The sequence below is a fragment of the Camelina sativa genome, chromosome 10, assembly GCF_030686135.1.
Source record: "Camelina sativa cultivar CO46 ecotype springtype chromosome 10, ASM3068613v1".
In the NCBI taxonomy this organism is placed as follows: Eukaryota; Viridiplantae; Streptophyta; class Magnoliopsida; order Brassicales; family Brassicaceae; genus Camelina; species Camelina sativa.
Window position 1 is genome coordinate 26,850,287 of NC_141889.1, and position 23,872 is coordinate 26,874,158.

Genomic DNA, 23,872 nt, shown 5'->3' on the forward strand with positions numbered 1-23,872 from the left:
GAGAAAGTGGACCGTCTCCTCCTCATAGGCTTCAAGGTGGGATCGCATCATTTGGCCCAGGTGGCAAATGTCAAACAAGAACTCAACATCTCTAGCGATCCCCAACTGCTTCATGGTCTCACGATGAGGGTATCAGGTACCAACGAAGCTCATATTCCGGAAGACTTTGAAAAGTCTTGCCGGAGTCTCCACCTCCTTTTGTTTCAGCCTCCGCGAGGATTGGCGTATTCTCTCTCTCTGCTCCTCTTCTCTCTCTCGGTTCTCCTCCTCTTCTTGTTGATCCTCTTCCTCAGCTGCTCTCTCAGCTACCTTCTCAGCTTTCTCTGAAGCCGGTCTCTTCCCTCTTGCAACCGCAGCTCTGCTCCTTGATTGAGAGGTTTGGATCTCCCCTTGCTCTTCTCCACCAACATCAGAATCGACCTCCATGGGGTCGGTAAGGGTTCTTTCGGACGTATACAGGTCCCTACACCGAGGAGATCGGCGAACAGCACTCGATTTTGGACTCGGTGAGCGAACTCGGTGGTCTACTTGATTGGTTGCTCGAGCACCGGATCGAGTGACGGATCGGGTTAAGCATCGGGTTGGGGAAGCAAAACGTCCAGCCTGCAGTTGGGAATGCGGAACGTTTCCTCTCCCTTGGGACTCTCGAGGTTCAGCGGTATCAACTCCGGTTGTAGCAGCGGCGGAGGTTGATCTTCTCCCCTTCCTTTGGTAGGTTTTGTGTTTGACTCCATGTTTGAATCCTTGAGAAGAAAAAGCTAAGCCTCGAGGTTAATTGGGTTAGTTCCCAAAGAACTCGAATGAGACTTGAGAACGAGAGAGAGTAGAAACTATGGAAACTTAAAGCTTTAGGGTTGAGAGAAGACTTATCGGTGATAATGAGGAAGAAGGGTTTCGAAACCCTTAAATAAGCTAGGGTTGGTGGTTGGGCTTCTCCGAGAGTGGGATTGCTTGTGGAATTCGGACTCCACTTGCCACCCGAGCAGGGACACGATCAGGCGCGTCGAGTACGGTGTCGGGTTGACCCTCGGGTTCCTAAATTTTCCTTTCTAACTTTTCCATTTTTTTTTTTTTTTAAATTTTGCAAAAAGAGAAAAATAAATTAAACAAATAAACTAGAATTAAAAGATACATTTAGGACTTCCTCCCAAGTGAGCTTGTTTAAAGTCACTAAGCTTGACTCTTCATGCTCCTTAAGCATGGGTTCTTTCAGGGAGAGGTTCTGGAATCCTCTCCACTGTAGCAGGCTGGTTCAACTGATTCTCCAGGTTTTGTCCATGTTCCAAGGCAAATGCGGTGTTGACTTCCTCAAGATGTTTGACTTTTCTCTGCTTTGTCTTAGTGGAAAAAGCTTGACCATCAATGGTTGGCCTCTTAATCCCCTTCTTCACATCAAACTCCATCTTTAAGTGCTCACCATGCTCAATTCTGATCTTTCCTTGCTTCACCTCAATCACAACGCCTACTGTTGCAAAGAATGGCCTTCCTAGAATTAGTGGATCGTCTGGTTCCTTGTCCATATCAAGGATCATGAAATCAGTAGGAACTTCCACCCTTCCAATCCTGAGTGGCAAGTCTTCTAGGATCCCAATAGGATGTCTGACTATTCTATCAGCTAGAACCAAATACAGACTACTTGGTTTAAAACTGGTGAATCCCATCTTATTGGCAACTGATAGTGGCATAATGCTAACTGAAGCTCCAAGGTCGCAAAAGTAATTCTTGAAAATTCGGAGTCCTATCGAGCATGGCAAAGTAAAGGAGCCACGATCCTCTATTTTTTCCTCGATTCGCAGCTCAGGATCTAAGCACACTCCACTCCTGAGAATTTCAAACCCAATCTCCTTGACAGCCTCCTTAACCTCATTCTCCAGCCGAGCTGCCTCCTTGGCGGATTCCTCTCAAAGTTTGTGTGGTGGCAGAAGCTTAGGAGGTGGAGTTCTACGCTTGGCCATACGCTCTGCAAGCGCCTCCAGTTGAATGTCAAGTGCAGCATTGAACCTTTCCTCTAGTTCCCCTTCTTCTGCTACTGGTGGTTGAGGCTGACCTCTCGTTTCAACATCTACTCGATGAATCATCCAATCACCCTCATCGAGTAGGTCATTGGGTTCTGCTTCAGGTGGTTCTTCGATTTCTGATCCCTCAACCAGTGCTCGATCATCAACTCGATCAGTCTCCTCGGGTGAAGGCTCGGGTTCATACTCGGATATGTAGTACTTGGCCTCATTTATCATTGAGTGATCCCTATCCTCCCAATCTTGAATATCACTGTCCTCAGTGAGGTAATCCTCATAGTCATCATCAAGGGAGATGGCTTGGGCAGTGGCGTAATCCTTAGGGTTTTGAACTGCTTTTCCTGGGAGTTGGTTGATCTTTGGAGTAGGTTGGTTGTTGTGGTGGCCTTCTAGGTATCTAACCTTAGTATTGATTGATTCGTACTTTGCGTTCAAATCATTGTATCATGAGTCGATCTTGTTGCTCATCTCTGCGAACCGTTTTGCGATGTCCATAGATGTCGAAGCCTGATTCTGAATCATTTTCTGAAGTAGGCCGTGTAACTCAGCTTCTTGTGATTGGTTTTGCCGACCTTGAGGTTGTTGGAATCCAGGTGGTTGGTTGTAGTTGCCAGAGTACTGCTGCTTAGGTACATAGCCTTGATTGTACTGGACAAAAGGCTTCTGTTGTACCTGGTTCCCTTGAACCGCAGATGGATAAGTTTGGTCCTAAGGATTGGCAACATTTGGGGTTCTGGAGTTGGAGAAGAATTTGGCCAGGAATGCCTTCTTGCACGCTTCCCAAGTGGTGATGGATTCCTTGGGTAGTGATTTCTCCCAAATGTGTGCTTTGTCTCCCAAAGAGAATGGGAAAAGCCTGAGTTTGAATCCATCCTCACTAACTCCATTTATCTTTGTGAGGCTACAGAGCCTATCAAATTCATCCAGATGATCCAATGGGTCCTCCATTGGCAATCTATGAAACTTATTACTCTGTATCATCTGGATGAGACTACTCTTGATCTCAAAATTTTTGTTCTGGACAGCAGGTGGCACAATGCCATTCCTTTGAGTGTGAGTAGATGGAGCATCTCCTGCTCCTATGTTGGTCCTTGCTTAAGGAGCTAGTGGACCGTTTTGATTGTTCATTGTCTCCTCAATGATTGCTAGTTGCGGTTGACCTTGTTGTTGTCTGAGTAGCCTTGGTATGTCGATGTTATCAATGAAAGGACTCAGGTTCTGGCTACCTTTGGATCGTGTTTGCATGCACAGCAAAGTAACTGAGTGTGTACACGAGGGTCTACTCGATCCAGGCGATCGAGTGACGGGTCGGGTGGGTGATCGGGTTGTACCTGAGATTGAAAACAAGCAAGAACGAAAGCAAACAAGTCAGACTCCAAACCAATATAAACAAAAGAACTTGATCTAGCAAGTGCTGAAATCCTACACGTAGCAAAATAAAATCAACCAAATAGCAACGACGCCAAATTGATAGTAGGTTTTTCACCCAGGGTATCTATTCCCTATACAGCTGTAGTACAAACGGTTATCAATCCAAATGGTTGTTTATGCTAGCAGGAAGAATGCAATCAGAAAAATGCAAGTCAAGCCAAGCAATTATGGGTTTTATCTAACAATCCTAAAATAATAAAAGAAAAGAGTTTAAACAAAGAACCACACGACCTAAGCACTCGATGCAAGCATTCGAGTACAGGATCGGGTGGGGGTGATCGAGTAGGCAAATGAAATATGAACAACTCGAGGGGTTACTCGATGCAGGGTATCGTGTACCTGTTTGGGTAAGAGATCGAGTGATGAATGAAATGCAAGCAATTAAAATACGAAACCTTCTAAGAATGGGGTAATCGAATCCTAAGTGTTCCTAACCAGTACAGATGCCTTACATGCCTCAAGCAAATATTTCCTAGACAATGAATCTCTAAAATCTTGTTAAAATACTCTCGTGATAGAAACAATCAACCTTTATCACTCCCTTACCCAACTCTCGTTGGAGAAACATGACCAAGCATGCATTAAGATCCGATTCATTATTGTCAGTAAACCCCTTACTCATCTAATCTCTTAGGCTAAGTGAGTAAACCTCTAGCACTGGTTGATTTAAGCATCTCATCTACACCTCTCGGTGGTAAAACACCTTAGATCTAATCTCACCCTTTCGGTTTGTTGACAGCATTAAGAACACCAATCTAGAAGGAAATGTATTAAACATATTCAATCAACTAAGACATCCTAACCGATCAAGAATACAAAATCATCTATCCCATCCCTAGAAACTTTACTTCACTACTCGGAAATCATAACAAGAAACAAAACAACAAATATGAAGGAAAATTGCATTATATTAAACGATAAAGTAGAGGGATAAGAGTACAAGAAAGAAATCTAAAGAAAATGATTAAAAGTTATGAAATAAAATCCAAAACAAAAGGGAAAAGTGTTTGAGTCGCTCAGTTCTCTCACAGAAGCTCTCGCTCTCTGGTTTGAGGGTCTGCGGCGTGCTCCTTTGCGAGGAAGAGGAGGAGGGGTTTATATTTGGAAACCCCTTTGACCTAGCTTCCCAGTCATGCCCGAGGGTCTACACGATGTGGTACACGAGGATGTGGTCGACTTCGTCTTCGGGTAGATTCTTGGGTTGTTCTTCATGCTCTTGGATCCTCCTCGTTCGTGTTGGGATTCAGACTTTTTCTTCCAGCTTGATGGCTCCTTCGGGTACATGCTCGGGTTTGTCCTTGTTTTTTCCCATTTGAGGCTCTTAAGCACCTATTTTCATCCAAAATATGCAAATGCAAAAATGCAACACCCTAAATGGCCTAAAAGTGAATTCCTACAGATAATGACCTAAAAATGCTAAGTTAAGGGTATGAACAGTGCAAAATATGGACGCTAAGAACATGTAAATTGGAGAGTTATCAATCTCCTTAAAAATCTCCTCAACAAGATTAGACAATGTATCCACATAGAAAGTCTGTCCGTCAATCGTTTGTCTCTTTACTAGCTTATCCATATCAAAACACATTTGTAGATCACCAACATTCAAACCAATTTGTCCCTTCCTGACATCGATTATAGCTTTAGTTGTAGCGAAGAATGATCTTCGTCATACTTCAATACCACAAAATCAGTAGGTATCAAACAATCACCATCTTAATTGGAACATCTTCAAGAATACCGTCAACAATACGAATTGAGCGATCTACAAGTATAAGAGTTATCTTTGTAGCCTTGAAGTCTGTCATCCCAAGGCTGAATGCAACTGATCAAGGTATCAAATTAATGCTAGAACCGAGACCACACAAATATCTAACAAACCTATTAGTGAAGATCGTACAATCTAGGACAAAACTACCAGGAAGCTTCTCTGGAATCTTTTTCTGAATAATAACACTGAATTGAGCTGATATCATCATCACACCCTGCTCAGTATTCAAATCATTGGTCACCATCCTCTTCACATATCTCCTAAGCATTGGAGACGTTCTTACTTTATCAATCAAAGGAATCTCAATAATGAGCTTCATCATAGTGTGCCTTGCACTTAGCATCATCTAGCTCTTATTTAGACTTCCTTGGGTTCTTAAGAAAGGGAATATTGGGTTTGTAAACCTTTTTAGGAACTTGAATCGAAGGATTCACAACTTCTATTTTAGTCTGCGATGAGTGTCGACCGACACCCAAGTGGTGTCGACTGCTCAGTGTTGTGCACACTTGAATTCTCTACGTATCGTCATTCTTCTTCGATAATTGGCTGTAGTGTCGAGCGACACTCTTCATTGGTGGCGGTCGACACTGGCTCCACTGAAGCAAACTCGTCATTATCTTCATCGATCAATTCCTGCAACTTATCCGATTGAAGCTTCTTCTTAAGCATTGATTTTAGCTGCTTCTTATTGATGCAAAGACAGCTCCATGAAACTGCATAACAAAAATCGTTATGCGAAAACAATGACGGGCGTAGAAACATTTTTATTGGGATCAAAATATAACTTTGGAGAATCAATATTTGATATATTTTTTTTTTGTTAAATAGACTTATGCTAATTAAGTTAGAGGTTTTTCTTCATTGAAGAAAGTTAATTAGAAAATATGAGATTTTTATTTTTATTTTTGGTTTTGTGTGATATGACAATATGTAAAATCACTAAATATTACTGATATATTAAGAGAGAGAAAGATTTTATTTTCTTTCTATATTTATGTTAATTAAAACGTATAAAAATATTTTTTAGAAATGGGCTACTAAAATATTGCAAGAAAATTAAATAAAAATAAATTGAGATATGGGTTTTTGACTAAATAAACTATTTTTGATTGATTCATTATAGTAAATTGTAGTATTAAAAATGGTAAATTTACACAATAGAACTCTTTTTAAAAACTAATGGGGGCGAGGGGGTCAACTGAACCCATACTCTCTCACTTGGGTCTGCCCTTGTGTGAGAGTCCAGAAAACTAAAAATATGTTTTTTTTTCAAACATCAAGAACATTGGTCTTTCATAATTAATTTACCTTGATCTTGAGATTTAATGTGAGAAATTTATTGAGTATGTGAGATCTAACAGAGAAGATCTACAACCACATTACTTGTCATTTATCACATTACTTGATGAAATTTTTGGTGAAAATCCAAATGCGTAAAGTAATAAAAAATTTAATATGAAATTTATTTGTTTTTTCAATAATTATCTTAGTACTTTTTATGATTTTTAATAATAAATCAAGTTTAATAATTTTTTGGTGTTTTCAAACATTTATACAATTATATATTATATTCATTATGTTTTAACCGCAATTGCACCCGCTGGTCAGCCAGTCGTAAAACTCCCGCAAACACATCCATTTAAATACGCTGAACCAGTCATTCAAAACGCTTAATAATGCTTTAAACCACAACTGCAACCGCAAACGATGCATTTGAACTAGCCAGGCCCTGAATTTTACAAATCAAAAGTTGGGAAAGTAATAGTGTGACAATAGAAAAGCAGCTAAATCTTTGAAGATAGTCAATCCAATCATTCTGAGAGATGATGAGGCTGGATGTAATACCCCTCACCATGGCTCAGGCCCGAACGGAACAACCTTTGCCATGGCTGGTCAACTAAAACCCATTATTCCATCAAGGAAGGACAATTTTGGCTCGGACATTCAAAGGGCCAATACAAGGGAGTGATGAGGCACACCTAAGGACCGAGAAGATAATGCCATATCAAGATTGATTCTCCGTCAAATGGGAAAAATGGAATGGAAATTCAGGCTATCGGCAATGTCCCTAAGTTGGTCGAGGACCCATAGGTAAGATTATAGGATTAGTCTTATCTAGGAAGCCTTAGCTGGTCTAGGGAGATTAGGTAGGGTCACGGAAAATTGGCAATGGTTGGCAATGGTAGTATCAACGGACATAAGTTGCTTTAGGCGATCCGGACATTGGCGATACCAGCTCACGCGGGTCACTATCAGTGATCTAGACGATGGTAGTGCCAGCTAACGCGGATTGTTATTAGTAGCCCGGACAATGGTTGCACCAGCCAGCACAGGATGACTATCGGTAACGCAGATAGTGGTATCACCAGTTAATGTGGGTTGCAATGGGTAATTTGCACGAGAGAAGGATTGGTCCAGTACGGTATCATTTTCCTAAGCAGGCACGCGGACAGGTAACCTTATGTATCACCCACCAGTTCGGTGCCCGGTGGTTGGATACGTCCATACCGGTACGCTAACGGACTGACGGTCGTGATGCAAAGACGCTAGCTAGGGGAATGGACGGTCAGGATCATCCGAAGGTGATGCTTATCCGATCAGCTTCAATCCCTATCCACAACGGCGCGAATTTTATCTTGTAATGTTGTCCCTATTTGTTTGCCATGTGTCGGCACCGGAGTCGCAAAGGGTGTCTGCCATGTGTCGCGCCAAGGGTCGCCCAGTGCTACCTCCTACTTGGTTAAACCGACCTTGGCAGGCTATATAAACCCGAAAACCTAATAGAAAAACTTTAAGCGTTTAGGAGGAGCGCGCAAAGAGCTGCAAAGCGCCGGAAAAAGCTAGGTGAGTTCCCGATCGCGTGGAAGTAGCACGTGAATAGGCTAGTTTAGTTTTTGTTTATTTAATTATTTAATTGAGGTTAGTCTTCTTTACTTGATTAGTTTAGGATTAAACTAGTTAAGTAGGATTAAGTTAGTTAAGTAGGATTAAGGTAGTTAAGTAGGATTATGTTAGTTAATCAAGGTTAAGTTATTTAATCATGTTTAAGTTAGGTAATTATGATTAAGTTAAGTTAATTAGAATTAAGCTTAGTTTACTAGGATTAAGTTAGTTGACTAAGATTAAGTTAGTGATTACTTCTTAAGCTAGAACTGCTAAGTGTTTAGCATTACGATTAGAACGGTTTAGTAGTCATTAGCACTTAGGTATGGAACTACTTGATTATTGTTGTGTGATTAATTAGTACGCAATCCCTTGTGTGACTTGATATTCTTGTTTGTGATATTGCTTGTTGTGTGATTCTTGTGTGCATCATGTTAGGTACCACATCCATTGTTCCATTAGTATATCATCATAGTTGCATTGTTGTTATGTTGCCTGTGTGATTATTTGATATAGCGCCGCGATGGTATAGTTGTGATGCTGGACGTTTAGTCGCATTGCAGTTTTTTTTCCGACGTAACAATAATTAAAATAAAATTCCTAGATTGGTTGCCCAAACTAGAGGAAAGTTATTTACAAAAATAGTTTCCGACAATAACGTTCTAGAAGAACGAGCTAAAAAATCAGCCTTCAGGTTTGACGCCCGTGGGATCTTGGAAAGAGTAAAAGTAGGCAAAGGGGCACTAAGAGCCTGGAACTTATCAAAGAGAGTAGAGAAGACCGACCACTCCTACGGAACTTGCACTATCACAACTAACTCTGCAGAATCCGTTTCGAACATCTGACAATCAATGCCTCTAGAAAGAATACACTCCATAGCCCATAGTAATGTTTCTAGCTCCGAATGAAGTGGGGACGAACTGCTACGTTGACATCTTGCACCCATAACTAAAGTCTGATTCTCACCATCACCACACCACCATCCCAATCCTGAATTTGGTTCTGTAGATTTCCTCGAACCATCAACTTGACAACGAATTATCGGCTCAGCAGTATGCATGGGTTCCGGTGAACCCGGACTAACCCTTGAGGCTATATGGGCTTCTTCCCACAACAATTGTTCGCCTAAAGACTGATTAATGATATTTATTGGCTCTGATTGTAACCCTTGAAAGACTTTCTTATTCATATCCTTCCATAAGAACCAAACAAGCCACGGTATCAAAAGATGAGTAGCTCCTAAAGCCATAGGGACTATCCCTTTACCATAAATAAATCCAAATTTGAATACACCGTAGTCCCTTTACCATAAATAAAATCCAAATTTGAATACACTGAATCATATGAAAACTTGTCTGTGGGTAATCCAACGAAGACCATTTCCCATATATGTCGGGAATGAGAACAATCAAAGAAAGTGTGATTAATACTCTCTGCCGCTAGATCACATCTCTTACATACCATGTCACAATGAACTCCCTGAGAAGCTAATCGCACCGTCACCAGGAGAGAACCAGACGCTATCTACCAGAAAAATGTCTGATTTTAGGTGGTACGAGAAGATTCCAAGCAAGGACCATATTCGATTTCGGCCTTCACGGCTTGAGCTACCTTATAACCCGACTTAACTGAGTACCGACCGGAATTTGTATAATGTCACACCAATCGATCTGGCTTAATAGATTTGCTAATAGTCAAACTCTTAATAACTTGAACATCCTCCTGATCCATAAATTCTTGGAGAATAGGTAAAAGCCACTCATTAGTCTGTGGATTAATCAAATTATTTACCATTAGATCTGGGCGTGTAAATGTTGTCCCCTACCATTGCAGTTATCCCGTCCTATTGTTATATTATTGCTTTCGTTCATGTTAGTTACTATCGTTTAGGTAGCTTGCATGAAGCGAATCATGAGGATCCCATCCGTCTGCTGTGAGTTGCGTGTAACTCTGTAACGTTATGGCTTACAAAGGTTCGGAGCGGATCATATCCGGTCGGACGCTACATGACGATGTAGTACGAAGGAATGTGGATCACTTTTAGACTTTCTGTCTAGGGTTGTCGGGCATTGCCTTCAGATATCATGTATTCGTAGAAGGCCTTCCTTAGGGTAGAAGCATGCATATTCATTATTTCCGCTGCATACATAAATTCGAGTCTTCATGCATTGCACTTCATTATGCTTGTTGCATTGTATCATTGCTTGTTGGTTGAATTCGTATTGCTTGCGGTTTGGGGATAGGTATATTGGTAGAATTCCTTAGATATCGTTGGGTAAGATTTCCTTACATATCGGCCTCACTAAGTAATGCTAGATTACTTACGATTCTACTTCATTTTTTCCCCAGGAATCATTAGCCGAAAGATCTCCGTAGAAGAAGCAACATGACCTAGGCGAATCAATGTAGGTTTTACAGTTTTTGTAAATTCTTACTATGTATATTATGTATGGTTTCCAAAAGGATCCGAAAGCTATATAAACGTTTTGGTAACGATTTTCGCGTATATTATATATACGTAAAGACTCAGATTTTCAAAAGCTAAATGGTTATTCCAACTAATATTAAATCTAGTCCGGACTTAACACAACTTTCGCTCGCGGTACCGGTTGCAAAGCCTTAGGTCGTACTCGAGAGGTCGGGCGCTCGCGGTTGCATGACCAGCGTGATTAGATTCGTTCCGGAAGCCTTGGTTGCCGACTACGAGAGTCCTACGTAGTGCTTCCAATTTGTTTTTATATTTAGGACAGATAGGGGGTGTTACAAGCGTGGTATCAGAGCATGGTTAAGCGATGCTACGAGAAACCATATTTTCAACGTTTTATCGAGTAAATGTGTCGCAAAGCTGTCTAGGAAATTGATTCGGTCACTTGCTAAATTCCATATTCATAGGAATGTTCATAACAATTTATTCGGTCATTTGTTAGATTCTAGGTTAGGAATCTTTATAAGAACAAGACTCATCTTTATTTCCTTGTAGTATGCCACCAAAAATAGGACGTGGACGTGGTCTTGGATGTGGTAGGATGGGAAGAAGGGGACGGGCTACGGGTCTACTGCCCCGAGGGTATTATTATCGTGAGATTGAGAGTGGGGAGTCATGGAGGAGTGCTGCTGAACGTGCATCCAGTACTGCAAAAGATACTTCTAAGAAGCCAATATGATTACTAAAGGAAATCACTCCTGACAAGAAGCTCGCGGAGAAGCCTGAGCAGGAAGTCCTGGAAATTAAAAGGAATGTGTTTGTTTGGAACCAGAACCGGAAGACAAAGAGGTCGTGATGGTATAGGATTACATTAGCATCTCCTCAGGTTCCTTTCAGTCGCCCTCAAAAAACTTCTGACATATCTACAGGTAAGAAATGCCCTAAAAAAACTTTAATTTTTCTTTTTCTTTTTCAAAACTAATAAGAAAGATTTGCTGCCTAGAATCATGAACAAAAGCTGCGTTTAAGGATCACGTTCCTAACATATATACGATTTGATTAGATGGAAAATGAATAATATAGTTGAATTGCCCGAGCACTTGAATAACAACAGGTCAACTCAGGAACCAGAGCCAAGTCTAATAAGATCAAGTTTCTCAAAAAAAAAAAAAAAAAAAAAAAAAAAAGTCATTTCCCCAAATCAGTAAACAGACTCGGAATCGAATCAAAATATATATATATATATATATGCTATTACAATAGCGCGATTAGAGGAGGGGAAAGTCGAGAATCTCACCGTCGGAAAAGTTAGTCTTGGAGAGAAGAGAAGGAGAATCCAACTGTTAGTCTTGCATTAACACGGATCGCTTATTATTTATCTTCTGCTTTCGATCCAACTGTTCTCCTCTCCCTAAACATGATCTAATCTGTTATTCCTCTACCAGAGCTTCCCAGTCTCGAATACAAAATCCGGTACCGTCATCGGATATTTCATCCACGCCGGTGGATCCAAAAATAAATTATGAGATGAGATGAGATGAGTCTCCAGGGTTTTGAAATGTTATGGGTTTATACCCCTGTCTGCCACTCTGTCTCGTGGATTAATGGGGGTCAACTTGATGGTCGGATTTTAGGGATATATATGGTTTATTGAGAGTAGGAAGATTTGGTTTTTAATGGTCATTAGGTTTTACCCTTGGTACACCACGGTCTATTATTTTGTTGATATGATATTGTAATAGTTTAGTGGTGCTTGTAGTCGATGGTGAATTGCATCTCTATATATATTGTGAACGGTTGTAAATAGGTTTTGTATAAACTCTTGATTCGCAAGTTGAGAATATACATTTTATTATTTGGTTAGCTATGATTTAGGAATGAATGATATGACATATTCTTATTTTGATTCTCAATTGATATTATTGGATTAATAGTGTATATTAAAAGCTAATAAGAACTTAGCAAATATGTAATCGTTTATTAAACGCAAATTAGATATTTCCTAAATGTATTCATCTTGAATTAGTTGCTATATTATATGGATGTGATTACAGAATTTGTGTTATCAATTCTTTTTATCAAACTCAGCCCTAAAAATTCGGCATGTAAATTAGATCTTTCCTAAGATACAATAGGCATTAATTGACATTAATTAGATGTAAATAAGTACGCTATGGATTAGAACCCGGCCCAAAATATTCGGTAATCTTAAAGAGGATCCATATAATTGAATCGGTTATAATTTTAGTTAAAAATCTGACCCGAAGTTGGCAAAAAGCCAAAAAGTAATGGCACCCTATTGTACTTTAAAAATGTATTTCGAGCTCTATATGTGGATATACTTGTTTGGTTATAAATATCATAAGAAAATTTTTAAAATATATATCCGTTTATAAAAACTCAAATCACATCATACGCAGAAAAAAATCTAAATTTTTTTTAACTTTATGAATTAAATAGTAATTAAAATAATTAAATAGAAGATTAAATAAAAGTGCAAGGAGAATTATATTTTAATCTAACATATTGATTTAAATTAGGTAGATAGTTTTTAGGAAATTAATATCATCAAATAAGGAAATGATTGTGTTTGGTTGTAAGGATTGTAAAGAATTTAGTTGAGACTTGTTTGGATACAAAGATAAGAGAGGATGACACAAAAATGTACTTCAAAAATGTTAAGATAGATTTAACGAAATTCATTGGAAAGAGCAGGGCATGCGGTTTTTACCCGACCCGATTTTATGGGTTTTGGTTCATACCAATTTGGTATTCTGTTCAATTTGGAGATATTGAGATTTAAATTCAGTTATCCGACCCGACCCGGACTGATTAACCGATCGGTTATCCGACATGTCTTGGTAGATCGAGCATATCTTCCAAATGGCTGAACGCAATAACTTGATTCTACTTCGAGGATAAAGATGACCCGTCCAGCTTTTCATAGACACAAAACTCGTCAAAATATGAATCCGGAAAGTTTTTCAAAAGTGACCCGTGCTATAAAGCTCTTAATCTGTTCTAAAACCTAAAACCTTATTGAAACCTCAAATACTTGATAGTAGACATTTAAGTATTCATACTACACTCTTCTAAAAGTATAAAAAAATTATAGCTAAAATAGTCAAAATACAAACAAGTCTAATCGGAAAAAACTACACACGACAAGAACGAAGACTCTCCTAGACATGATTATCGAGGCAACATTCCCAACATCGTGCAACTCCATACTTACCACCACTATACCCACGAGGTTCAATTGTTGTCAATGCAAATTTCATGAGTCCCACAGTGGTAAGCATGGAGTTGCTGGTGTTGACTTCGAGGGGAACGAAGGAGTGAGCTGACTGTCGAGAATCTCAGAAGGTTTGTGGCTAAATTCAACAGATTTGGCGATATAAACTTGGTGGACAGGCCCATGTTTCACCTCGGTTCCCCTTGAAGTCAACATATCCAACTCCAAGCCCATCTGGTTTAAGGCCCATGTTTGAATTTCCTCTTCCCTTGTTAAGTCCAATTCGAAAGCTGATTTAGGGCTTGATTGGTTCAAACGCAGCGTTTGCGGTTGTCGTAGCGGGAGTTTGCGGAAGTGGGCGGTTGTAGTTCCAAGTGTTATTAAGCATTATGAACGACTGGTTTAGCATTTTAAAATTGGTGCTTTTGCAGAAGTTTTACGACTAGTTGACCAGTGGATGTAATAACGGTTAAAATATTAATGTCAAAAATAAATATAATATATAAATGTTAAAAAACACTAAAAACTTGGATAGGGCACTATTTTTCTCTAAACTTGGTGAGGGCATTAAAACTCGTTCACGGTAGGTAGAAGACACCATCCTAGAACAGTAGAGATAGTTTTAGATTGGATAGGGGGATTAATTTTCTCAAAACTTGGTGGTTAGATTTGTTCGATTGTTACTCGATGCAAGATTAATCTTGGAACGACTCGGTTTTTTTTCAGTGCATTCCAACTCCTTCAAACCTTGTTAGGGAGGACCAACATTATGATCATGTCTCCAAGGAGCATTGATTACCAAAACTCTTTCAACCTCTTTTCTCTGCCTCATCTGAATACTGAATCTGCTCAAGTGCTTATTAGCAACATCAAGGGAATTATTCATGAAAGCAAGAGGTTGACAAAGCACAACATTATGATCACTTATTTAGTTACTTGAAACACAAACTTCCTATTTTGTCTTAGCTATATTTGATCTTCATAATTTCATAGTGCAATTTCTTGGTCTTTGTGGATTCGATCCTGAAGTGTTACGACGATACCACTAATTCGTGGTTGAGTACACATTAGGTTTTAATTGACCTTTGATCATGTCTTAACATTTTTTAATTATTAGTTTAATATTTTTTTTATGATGAGTGTCTTTAAAATAGGTAAAAGTGTCTACTTTCTAAGTGATTGATATTTAAGATGCTAAGATACTTTAAGTGTCTTTTAAGTGATTGATATTAAGAGTGCTCTCTCTCTAAAAACCTAATTTTTCTCCGGCCGCTCCTCTTTCTCAAAGCCTCTATTAAGACTGTGATCAGGGCGTGGCGGTTCATATAGCGCCGGCGCCGGTCACCTCCTTTATATTCTTACTTAGTTTTCAGTCCTTGTTGTTGGATCATGCGGTTGTGGAAGCGTGGAGGTTTTTGTCATAGTGGATCAGTAGATGTGGAGGTTCAGATCAAGGGATATTGTGTCTTTGGTTCCCGTTTCTTAGGATATGTTGGTTGTTGATGTGCTCGGGGTGCCACTTGTGTTCGCGATTCACGGAGGGTAATATTGTCTAGGCTCAGTTATGACTGTTGATTCTTTATGTTGAGTATACGCGAAATGGAGGGGAATATTGGCTAGACTCAGTTATGACCGTTGATTCTTTCTGTTGAGTATACGCGAAGTGGAGGCTCATGTGTCTTCTAGCAACGGTTCTTCCCTCTTCCTTCATCGACAAATCTTTGCATAAACTCAAATCTTCATTATTTTGGTATCTCTCGTTCATCTCTACTGTCTCCCTTTTGTGTCCCCTGTTTGCTCTGATCAAATTGTAACCGTTTAAGATCCGGTACCATCAGTTGCTCAGGTTTGGTACCCCCTCTTTATGGGCTGTAATTTCCCTTGTTTGGTCTAATCTCCTTTGCCTCAAATATTTCTCTCTGTTAGTTTGGGGTTGAGCTTTGGTTTAAGTTTGGAATAGCTCCTCTAGTATCAAGCTTTGTTTAAGCTTAATTACTTGATCTTTGTGCCGTTGAAAGGTTTAAGTGGGTCTCGTTTAACTTACAGTTACATCCCGGGAGACCCTTGAAAAAGCACTTATAGATAAAGATGCATCTTATGCGGAGAAAGCCAAGTTCCATTCTCTTATTATGGTCATTTGTGTTTAAGCTCGTTATCATCCTTTGGTATGCGGGAAGTCCTTATGGTTTTTCAAGAACTGAATCAGTTCCTTACAAAATCGAACATTCCTTACAAAATCCCCAAAATCACAAAATCCCCAAAATCACGAACCCTAATTTGCGATTCCTCCTTGGATCTTCTCTTCGAATCGAACCGATGACTAAGGAAAAGAAGCTTTAAATGCGTCGTCCCAATCGGAAGAGGCCCAATAAAGATGGAGAAACGTCTGCTCACTGGTCTATTTCTCCCGAGTCGAATGCTCCCGATGCGACTGCTCCCAATTTGACCGGTCCTGAATTGGGTGTTGGTTCAGGTTCTCCAATTATTCCGTATAATTGTGTTCTTGTTCCCTTAGAAGAGTGTGATTTGTGTCCTTTTGAAGATTTAGGTGCTCTAAGTGGAGATAATTATGAGGTGGTTGGCGATGAAGATTGTGATGACGTTGGGTACGAGGCTGTTGGAGAGGAAGAGGGTAACCAGGATGATAGAAACCAAGTCTTTGAAGAAGAAGATGGAAACCGTGTTGGTGTAGAAGAACTATTTTGCGAGGACTTCGAAGCAGAGTTTGGAGAGGGTGCGAGAGAAGCGGAAGACGAGACGATAATGACAGTGGAGATGATATCTTTGATGACGAGAAGATTCCTGACCCTTTGTCAGATAGTGAAGACGAAGATAATGGCCAAGGTGGGGATAATGAAGACCATGTAGAAGTCAAAGATCCTGAAGTGCAGCTCGATTTGGGGAAAACGTTTAGTTCACCGGAGGAGTCCAAGATAGTTGTGCTTAGGTATTTCCTGAAGACTAAATACGACATTAAGCTGTCTAGATCGCAGGCTTTGAAGATTGGTGCAAAATGTGCTAATATTGATCCTAAGGTTAAGTGTTTGTGGAGATACTATTGCTCTTACAATAAGAAGAAACACAAGATGCAAATAAAGGTATACGAGAGTAAGCATGTATGTGTGAGATCAGGGTACAGTCACATGTTAAAGCGAGGAACGATAGCTTGGTTGTTTGTGGATAGGTTGAGACAGAATCCAAAGATCAGACCGAGAGAGATGCAAGCAGAGATTAAGAGAGAATACAATCTAGAAGTTAGTGAAGAACAATGTTCTAAGGCAAAGACAAGAGTGAGGCGAGAAGCAAAGGCTGGTCATCAAGAACATTTCTCACAGATATGGATTATCAAGCAGAGATTAAGAGATCAAATCCAGGAACTGTTTTTGAGATTGAGACTATTCCTTGTCCGACAATTGGGAGCTTACAAAGGTTCTATCAGTTATTTGTATGTTTTAAATCACAAAGGGATACTTGGAAGCAGACATGTAGACCATCATCGGAGTAGATGGTGCCTTTCTGAAATGGGACATCAAGGGACATCTCTTGGCTGCTGTTGGAAGAGATGGAGACAATAGGATAGTTCCACTTGCTTGGGCAGTGGTTGAGATAGAGAATGATGACAATTGGGATTGGTTCATGAGGTGACTCTCTACTTCATTGGGGCTTGAGGATGGAAGAAAGATAGCTATTCTTTCTAACAAACAATTGGTTAGTAAATGTGTTTAATGTGTTTTCATCAATCATTTTCAGGGTCTTGTTAAAGCCATAAAGAACGTTCTCTCCCACAAGCTGAGCATCGTCTATGTGCTAAACATATCATGGAGAATTGGAAGAGAGACAACTATGATTTGCAACTGCAGCGTATGTTTTGGAAGATTGCACGTAGCTACACCCCAAGACAATATGCTAAACATATGGAGGCGTTGCAGAAGTATAACCCAGGTGCATTTAATTCTCTTCTACGCACCAATCCGATGACATGGTCTAGAGCCTTCTTCAGAGTAGGTACGCATTGCAATGATAACTTGAACAACCTCAATGAGTCTTTTAATAGAACCATACGCCAAGATAGGAGGAAGCCTTTACTAGAAATGCTTGAGGATATAAGGAGGCAATGTATGGTGCGGAATGAGAAGAGGCATATCATTGCAAGAAGATTGAAGACAAGGTTCACTAAGAGAGCTCTTTGGAGATAGAGCGTATGATAGAAGGGTCTCCGTTTTGCATCAGAAACATGGCTAGGGACAATCAACATGAGGTACAGTTGCATGATGAGACTTATTATGTGGATATGAATGTGCTTGCCTGTGGATGCATTAAGTGGCAGATGACTGGTATTCCTTGTGTCCATGTTGCTTCTGTGATCATAGCTAAGAAACAGAAAGTTCAAGATTATGTTGTTGACCGGTACACAACAAGAATGTGGCGGGCAACCTATAAAGATGGTATTAAGCCTGTTCAAGGTCAGTTGGAATGGCCTCGAATGAACAGATTGGGAGTCTTACCACCACCATGGAGGAAAGGAAATCTGGGTCGACCAAATAACCATGCTAGGAGAAAAGGGATGTATGAAAGTGCATCTTCATCAAGCAACACACGAGTGGCAAACAACGGAAGAGTCATGACTTGTAGCAACTGCAAACAAGAAGGACACAATAGGTTATCTTGTACAAACCCGACTGTTGAAGCTCCAACTGCAAGACCAAGGGGTCGTCCAAGGAAGAATCAGGTTTGTTGTATTCATATTTCTTTTCGGTGTGATGATTAGGACTTATACATTTTTATGACTTGTAAATTTTTGAATCAGGAACCAAGGAATGTATTGTTTGGCCAAGGACAAACATGGGAACATGGCTCTCAAGTACCAGCTTCACAACCAGCTTCACAACCAGCTTCACAACCATCTGTTGGAGGATCACAAGGAGGAGCAGAACCCTCACAGAGGAGGCAAACAACACAGAGGAGGGCATCAACACGGAGGAGGGCTTCAACACAGACGAGGGCATCAACATAGTGGGAAGATCCTGAAGCTCCACCGTGTGAACAAGGACTATGAGGCTGGAGTCCATGGTTTGAATGCTCTAGATAAGATGTTGCAGTTTGCGGGTGTTTAAGTTTTTTGGTGTATTGGTTTCCATGTATTTGGTTGTTGTTTTGGTTTGTTGCTAAACATGGATGTGTATTGTTTTGTTGTCTAAACATGGGCTTGATGCTTTGGTTTGTTGCTAAACATGGATTTGTTTTGTTTTGTTGTCTAAACATGGATGCTTTTTCAAGTTAAATTCCTACTTTGTTCTTGTGTTGATTCTTAAACATACAAACCTGAATGGAGAAAGTTTGTTGAATTAATACCAGAGATACACATACAAACCATTCTCTTTTGGCATCAAATACCAAACATACATACCATCACACCAAACAAAACAAACACACTCATCAAGGAACATACACTAATAACCGAGAACAAACTTCATTTGTTGTGCTTTACCAATCACTAGGTAAGCAATGCCAATTGAGACAACACAAATACAAACAACACACACAAAACACACTTTCAATAACGTTCTGAACTTGCGGATTTCCACTTTGCTCCACAATGCTTCTTCCTTCAACTCTAGTAAAGCAGCAGTCAACTGATTAACTTGGGATTTCGTTTTCACGATCTCATTTGCCATAAGTCCTAGTTTTGGTAATGCATCTTCAACTTCCTCATACACCGCCTCCTCGACCCACTTAAACAAGTGACCCTGTTGCAAAAACAAACACCATTACTTACCATTTCACATATAGTTAACATTGAACATACCAATGACTACTTACATCTCTTTTGTTTGTCCACGAGCTTGGATCTCTTTTGGTTAAACAACGGAAGAACGGTCGACCAGGATTTTCTTTGGTTCTCGATGTAAAGATCCTCACACCGGCTCCACAAATGCACTTGGATGGCACTCCACGGTTGGACGAAGCAACCACCGATGTCTCCGAGCTAGAACTCATCTGAATCACAAATTAGGGTTCGTGATTTTGGGGATTTTGTGATTTTGGGGATTTTATGAGGAATGTTCGATTTGGGGATTAGATTAAAGAAGAAAACGACGTCGTAATGAAAACTAATGGAACTCGTTAACGCCTAATTAACCCCGTTTAATATTTCCGTTTGGCCAGTTAACGATGTGCTTCAAACGGCGAAGTCAACAAGACTTCGTGATTTAAATAGAAGTCAACAAAAGGTTGATGATTTGTTTCAACATTTGTAGACTTCGTGATTTAAATCAACGAAAATGCTAACTTGGGGATTTTAATGACATTTTTCCCGTTCTAGAATCTTGGACTGCGTTGCCCTAGTTTTGTAAAAGTAGGTTTGAAATGGCCAAGTGTTTGGAGGTCACAGTGAGAAGAGTCTCATTCCAAATGAGATAATTGCTTGGAACAAAGAGAATCATGTTTATAGTTTCAATATCTGATTCGCCAATGAGTCAATAAAGGAAGAATAAAACTGGGTGAAACCGACTTACAGATCAAAATGTGATCGTGTTCACGAAGAAAGAGAAGAGCAAAAACCAAAAGATAACCAACATTCTCAGTCAAAAGCAAAAAAGCAAACATTAGAGTACTCAAGTCATTAAAGAAAGAACAAATTAAAGGCAGAAACAAGAGAATCTTAGATTGGAGTTTAGATCTTTTAGCAACTAAACAAACTTGTAGCCTGAGACATATCCATGGCTGAGAAACCACAAGAAGAATCTTCTATAGACGAGTACCTTGTTTAGTCGAAGAAGACGACAAGCTGAGGTTCTTCGATTTTATTTGGATATTGCAATTAGCTGAAGCTACTCGAGGAAGCTTCTGAAGTTTCCTGAATACTTTCATCACATCTTGATCATTTGGTGAATTGTAGTACAATATCACTTGTTCGAGATCCGGCATTGTCTCTAGGAAGTGCTTGACATGCTCAATCTGCTCCTCTGCGACATCACCAACTTCATCGCAGGATCCAGCATCTTGATCATCATCGTCATCATCAGCACGATCAGCATTATCATCTTCATCAAAAGCTTCACCAAACTTCAATATCTTCAGAACCTTCACTGGACTTGATGATAGACAAGTACGGACATCCATCTTCACCCCCCAACCATTATCATATTTGCACAAGCATCCGTCCTTGTCTCCACATCTATCTGTATAATTGTGATACAATCCCTGAAACATAAAAGAATCAGTTTCATAATCAAACTGTGTGCTTAATAAAAACGTGTCAGCAATTTATCTAAAGGATGTGTAATAGTACTTCGAAGACCAAGGTTTCCAGACTTGGACAACTCTTGAATAGAGGTGGCAATGATTCCCATCCTACATATGGTGTAGTATTAATAGTTAACTCGATTAGGTTGTCGAACACCGGTATTCTTCTTCGGCAGCAAGCAAGTACCTGAAACACAAACCAAATCAAATTACTGAATTACTCAGTTGTGAAACGTGATAAAATAGAAACAAAAGTAGTCAATAAGAAGGTACTGACCTCAAGAGTGTCATTAGACAAGTAGAGAATCTTTACATTGCGTATTCCCATGAGAAGCTTTGGTACATTGAACTTGTCTGTTTCAGTTTCATCACTATGAGGTGTATTTCGAAGTCTGAGATTAGCTTCGACAAGTGAGTCAAAACTCACTTGTTTATACTTGTCCACAATAGCATCAGAGTACTCCAGGTAGACCAAATTCGGATTATCAAACGACAATGACACTCCCTCTTTTTCCTCATCATAGTCTCCATACTCATGGAAATCAGCCTCAAAGAAATCTTTAGAACGGCAAAACTTTAGTCTCTTGAGGGTTGGGATAGACAAAGTCACAGGGCAAGGTTCAGGTTCTTCAGACTCATCCCACATCAAATTAACCAGCACTAATTCTTCAAGCGCGTGACAGCCAGAGAGAAGCTTGTTAAACGTCCTCGTTTCTATCTGGATATAATCAAGATGGAGAGTCTTAAGCTTCGGAAGGGAAACACCACGTTTCACATGAATGTTGACGCCATCTTTAAACTGTATCTTCAGCCTAACCAATGTCTTGCTCTCAAAGATCTTAGAAGGCAGAGGATAAAAGCTCGAGTTTTCACAAAAACCGCTAGACGAAGGGATGCAAAGATCAATATCTAGCACACCACGTTTCAACACTTTAGGTATCCAATCAAGCACCGAGTATTGATCAACAGCATGTTTACACTTCACATGGAATCTGTTCAACGGAGCTTTGGCCTTCGCTTGCAAAGCCAATACACCATCCACGAACTGCATAAAACTTTTAGAACTGTTTCTCACTCCTTCATAAGTACTTGGAGGATGGAAACAGAAAGAGTCGTCAAAGTCAAGATTTGGTACAAAAGCAAGCAGAGGCTTCCATCTCTTGGCAAGAACAGTAGTTGAAGCAGCTTCTTTTGTGGGAAGAAAGCTTAGGATGTGACAAATCAGTGCGTCCGGTAAACTGCTGATTCTATCTCTGGAACCACCAACGACCTTCTTTCTCGATTTCATATTGAAACAGACACTGATCAACAGTTACAACCTGAAAACAAAAGACACACACCCATAAGTAGAGAAATCGAAACAAAAGGATTCCAATTTCGTTAAGATATATACTAACTGAGAACAAAAAACACAAATAAAGACCAAGAAATAGCAAGTACCCACAAAACCAAATCGTTGGAGACAATATACAAACATACATACATTACACAGTGTGAGATCAGAAGACGTAAATTGGGCAAACGATTCTTATCTAAGTTTCAGAATATCACAGAGAGATCCATTACCTACAACCTGAACAAAAAGGCTAATACAGAGAGATACAAAAGGATTCGCCTTTTTGTAAAATCAGCAAGACCCATGAAAGAAAAACCAAATCTTTGGAGATATTATACAAAAGGCGCCTTTTTGTACCCACAGAAGCAAATCGCTGGAGACAAAATAGGAACACACATACAATAAATACACTGAGGGATCATACGACGTAAATGGGCAAACATATCGATTTCAGTTTATCATATCACAGAGAGATCCATTACTTACTTACAAGTTACAACCTGAACAAGAAGACTAGATACAGAAAAGGCGAATCCTTTTTGTAAAATCAGCAAGTACCCACGAAAATTTAAAAAACCAGATCTTTGGAGATGTACACTACAAGTGCAGCGAAGAAAATGGAGAAAACTTACTTGAGTACCAAAGCAGAGCCCAACGGTTGAGTTTTCTTGAGGTTTCTCTTTCTTTTATAGCCCAAAATGGTAACGAGAAGGCGAAAAGTTAGGGTTTCTTTCTTTTTGAAATCGGTCGACGAAATTAAAAAAAGTCGCATTTTTTTTCTCATGAGTCGAAACTTGGAGGAGAGATTATTTTTATATGATGAGTGGGTTGTGCTTACGCTAATTACTCCTATACATAAGCAAATTTAAATTGTTTTTTTTTTTCTTCTAAATGGATCTACAAAATACAAATATTTATTTTAATGTATTTCAAAACTTTCGAAAATGTATTAATCATTATCATTTGATGTTTATAATTTTACAAATATTTTTTTCATATATTTTTACAAAAAAAAAAATGTGATTATTTTTTCTTCTTTTCATTTTCACAAAAAAAACACAAGCAGTGGAACTCATCAGTGAGCAATGTGGTTTACAGGTTTAGTGTGATTTTCGCTCTTGAGGAGGACTGTACAGTATATCATTATTTTTACAAATGCTAAGAATTTTGTACTAAAAGTCTCAAACCATTAACTATTTCACATTCAAGATGAGAACAGTGTTACGTAAAAACAATAATGCTTGAGAATGGTATGTCAACTTTGACCTACAAATCAAGATTATGGACACGACATATATAGCAACGTTCACTCACTATTATCATCAACAAACTGTGATCCATTTCAAGAAGAGAACAGTGAGCAAATACTAAGATTCTTCAACAAACTATAGAAGAAAGAGAAGACAAACAAAAGATGATCACCTTCCTCAGTACTCAAAACGAGAAAGCATTAAACACAAGTCATTAAAGGAAGAACGAACAAACAAGAGAATCTTAAAAAAAAAAAAAAAAAACAAGAGAATCTTGAATAGAG

The 23,872-nt window shown here is 39.4% G+C and overlaps 2 protein-coding genes and 1 pseudogene across 2 annotated transcripts; all 3 read right to left on the reverse strand.

Moving 5' to 3' along the window:
- Nucleotides 1-8,887: 8,887 nt before the first annotated feature.
- LOC147937433 (uncharacterized) lies at nucleotides 8,888-9,346 on the reverse strand. The gene has a single exon (XM_087468805.1). It carries the CDS (start codon nucleotides 9,344-9,346, stop codon nucleotides 8,888-8,890), a length of 459 nt encoding a protein of 152 aa, XP_087324931.1.
- Nucleotides 9,347-19,207: 9,861 nt separating this feature from the next.
- Nucleotides 19,208-19,754, reverse strand: LOC104720708 (uncharacterized protein At1g43920, Chloroplastic pseudogene; annotated as a pseudogene).
- A 568-nt stretch (nucleotides 19,755-20,322) lies between these two features.
- LOC104719849 (putative F-box/LRR-repeat protein At5g41840) lies at nucleotides 20,323-23,122 on the reverse strand. The gene is made up of 4 exons (XM_087470341.1): nucleotides 22,971-23,122; nucleotides 21,280-22,321; nucleotides 21,049-21,189; nucleotides 20,323-20,960 (listed from the first exon to the last, which is right to left on the reverse strand). Exons 2-4 carry the CDS (start codon nucleotides 22,288-22,290, stop codon nucleotides 20,505-20,507), a joined length of 1,608 nt encoding a protein of 535 aa, XP_087326467.1. The 5' UTR covers nucleotides 22,291-22,321; nucleotides 22,971-23,122; the 3' UTR covers nucleotides 20,323-20,504.
- Nucleotides 23,123-23,872: the final 750 nt, after the last annotated feature.

What these genes read in the sequence shown, in the direction of transcription:
- LOC147937433 (XM_087468805.1), bottom strand. Translation starts at nt 9,346, where the DNA reads ATGGCTTTAGGAGCTACTCATCTTTTGATACCGTGGCTTGTTTGGTTC.
- LOC104719849 (XM_087470341.1), bottom strand. Translation starts at nt 22,290, where the DNA reads ATGAAATCGAGAAAGAAGGTCGTTGGTGGTTCCAGAGATAGAATCAGC. An exon ending in TGTCTAATGACACTCTTGAG is followed by an intron (nt 21,190 to 21,279) that starts GTCAGTACCTTC and finishes TTTGTGTTTCAG; the next exon opens with GTACTTGCTTGCTGCCGAAG. An exon ending in TGGAAACCTTGGTCTTCGAA is followed by an intron (nt 20,961 to 21,048) that starts GTACTATTACAC and finishes TTTATGTTTCAG; the next exon opens with GGATTGTATCACAATTATAC.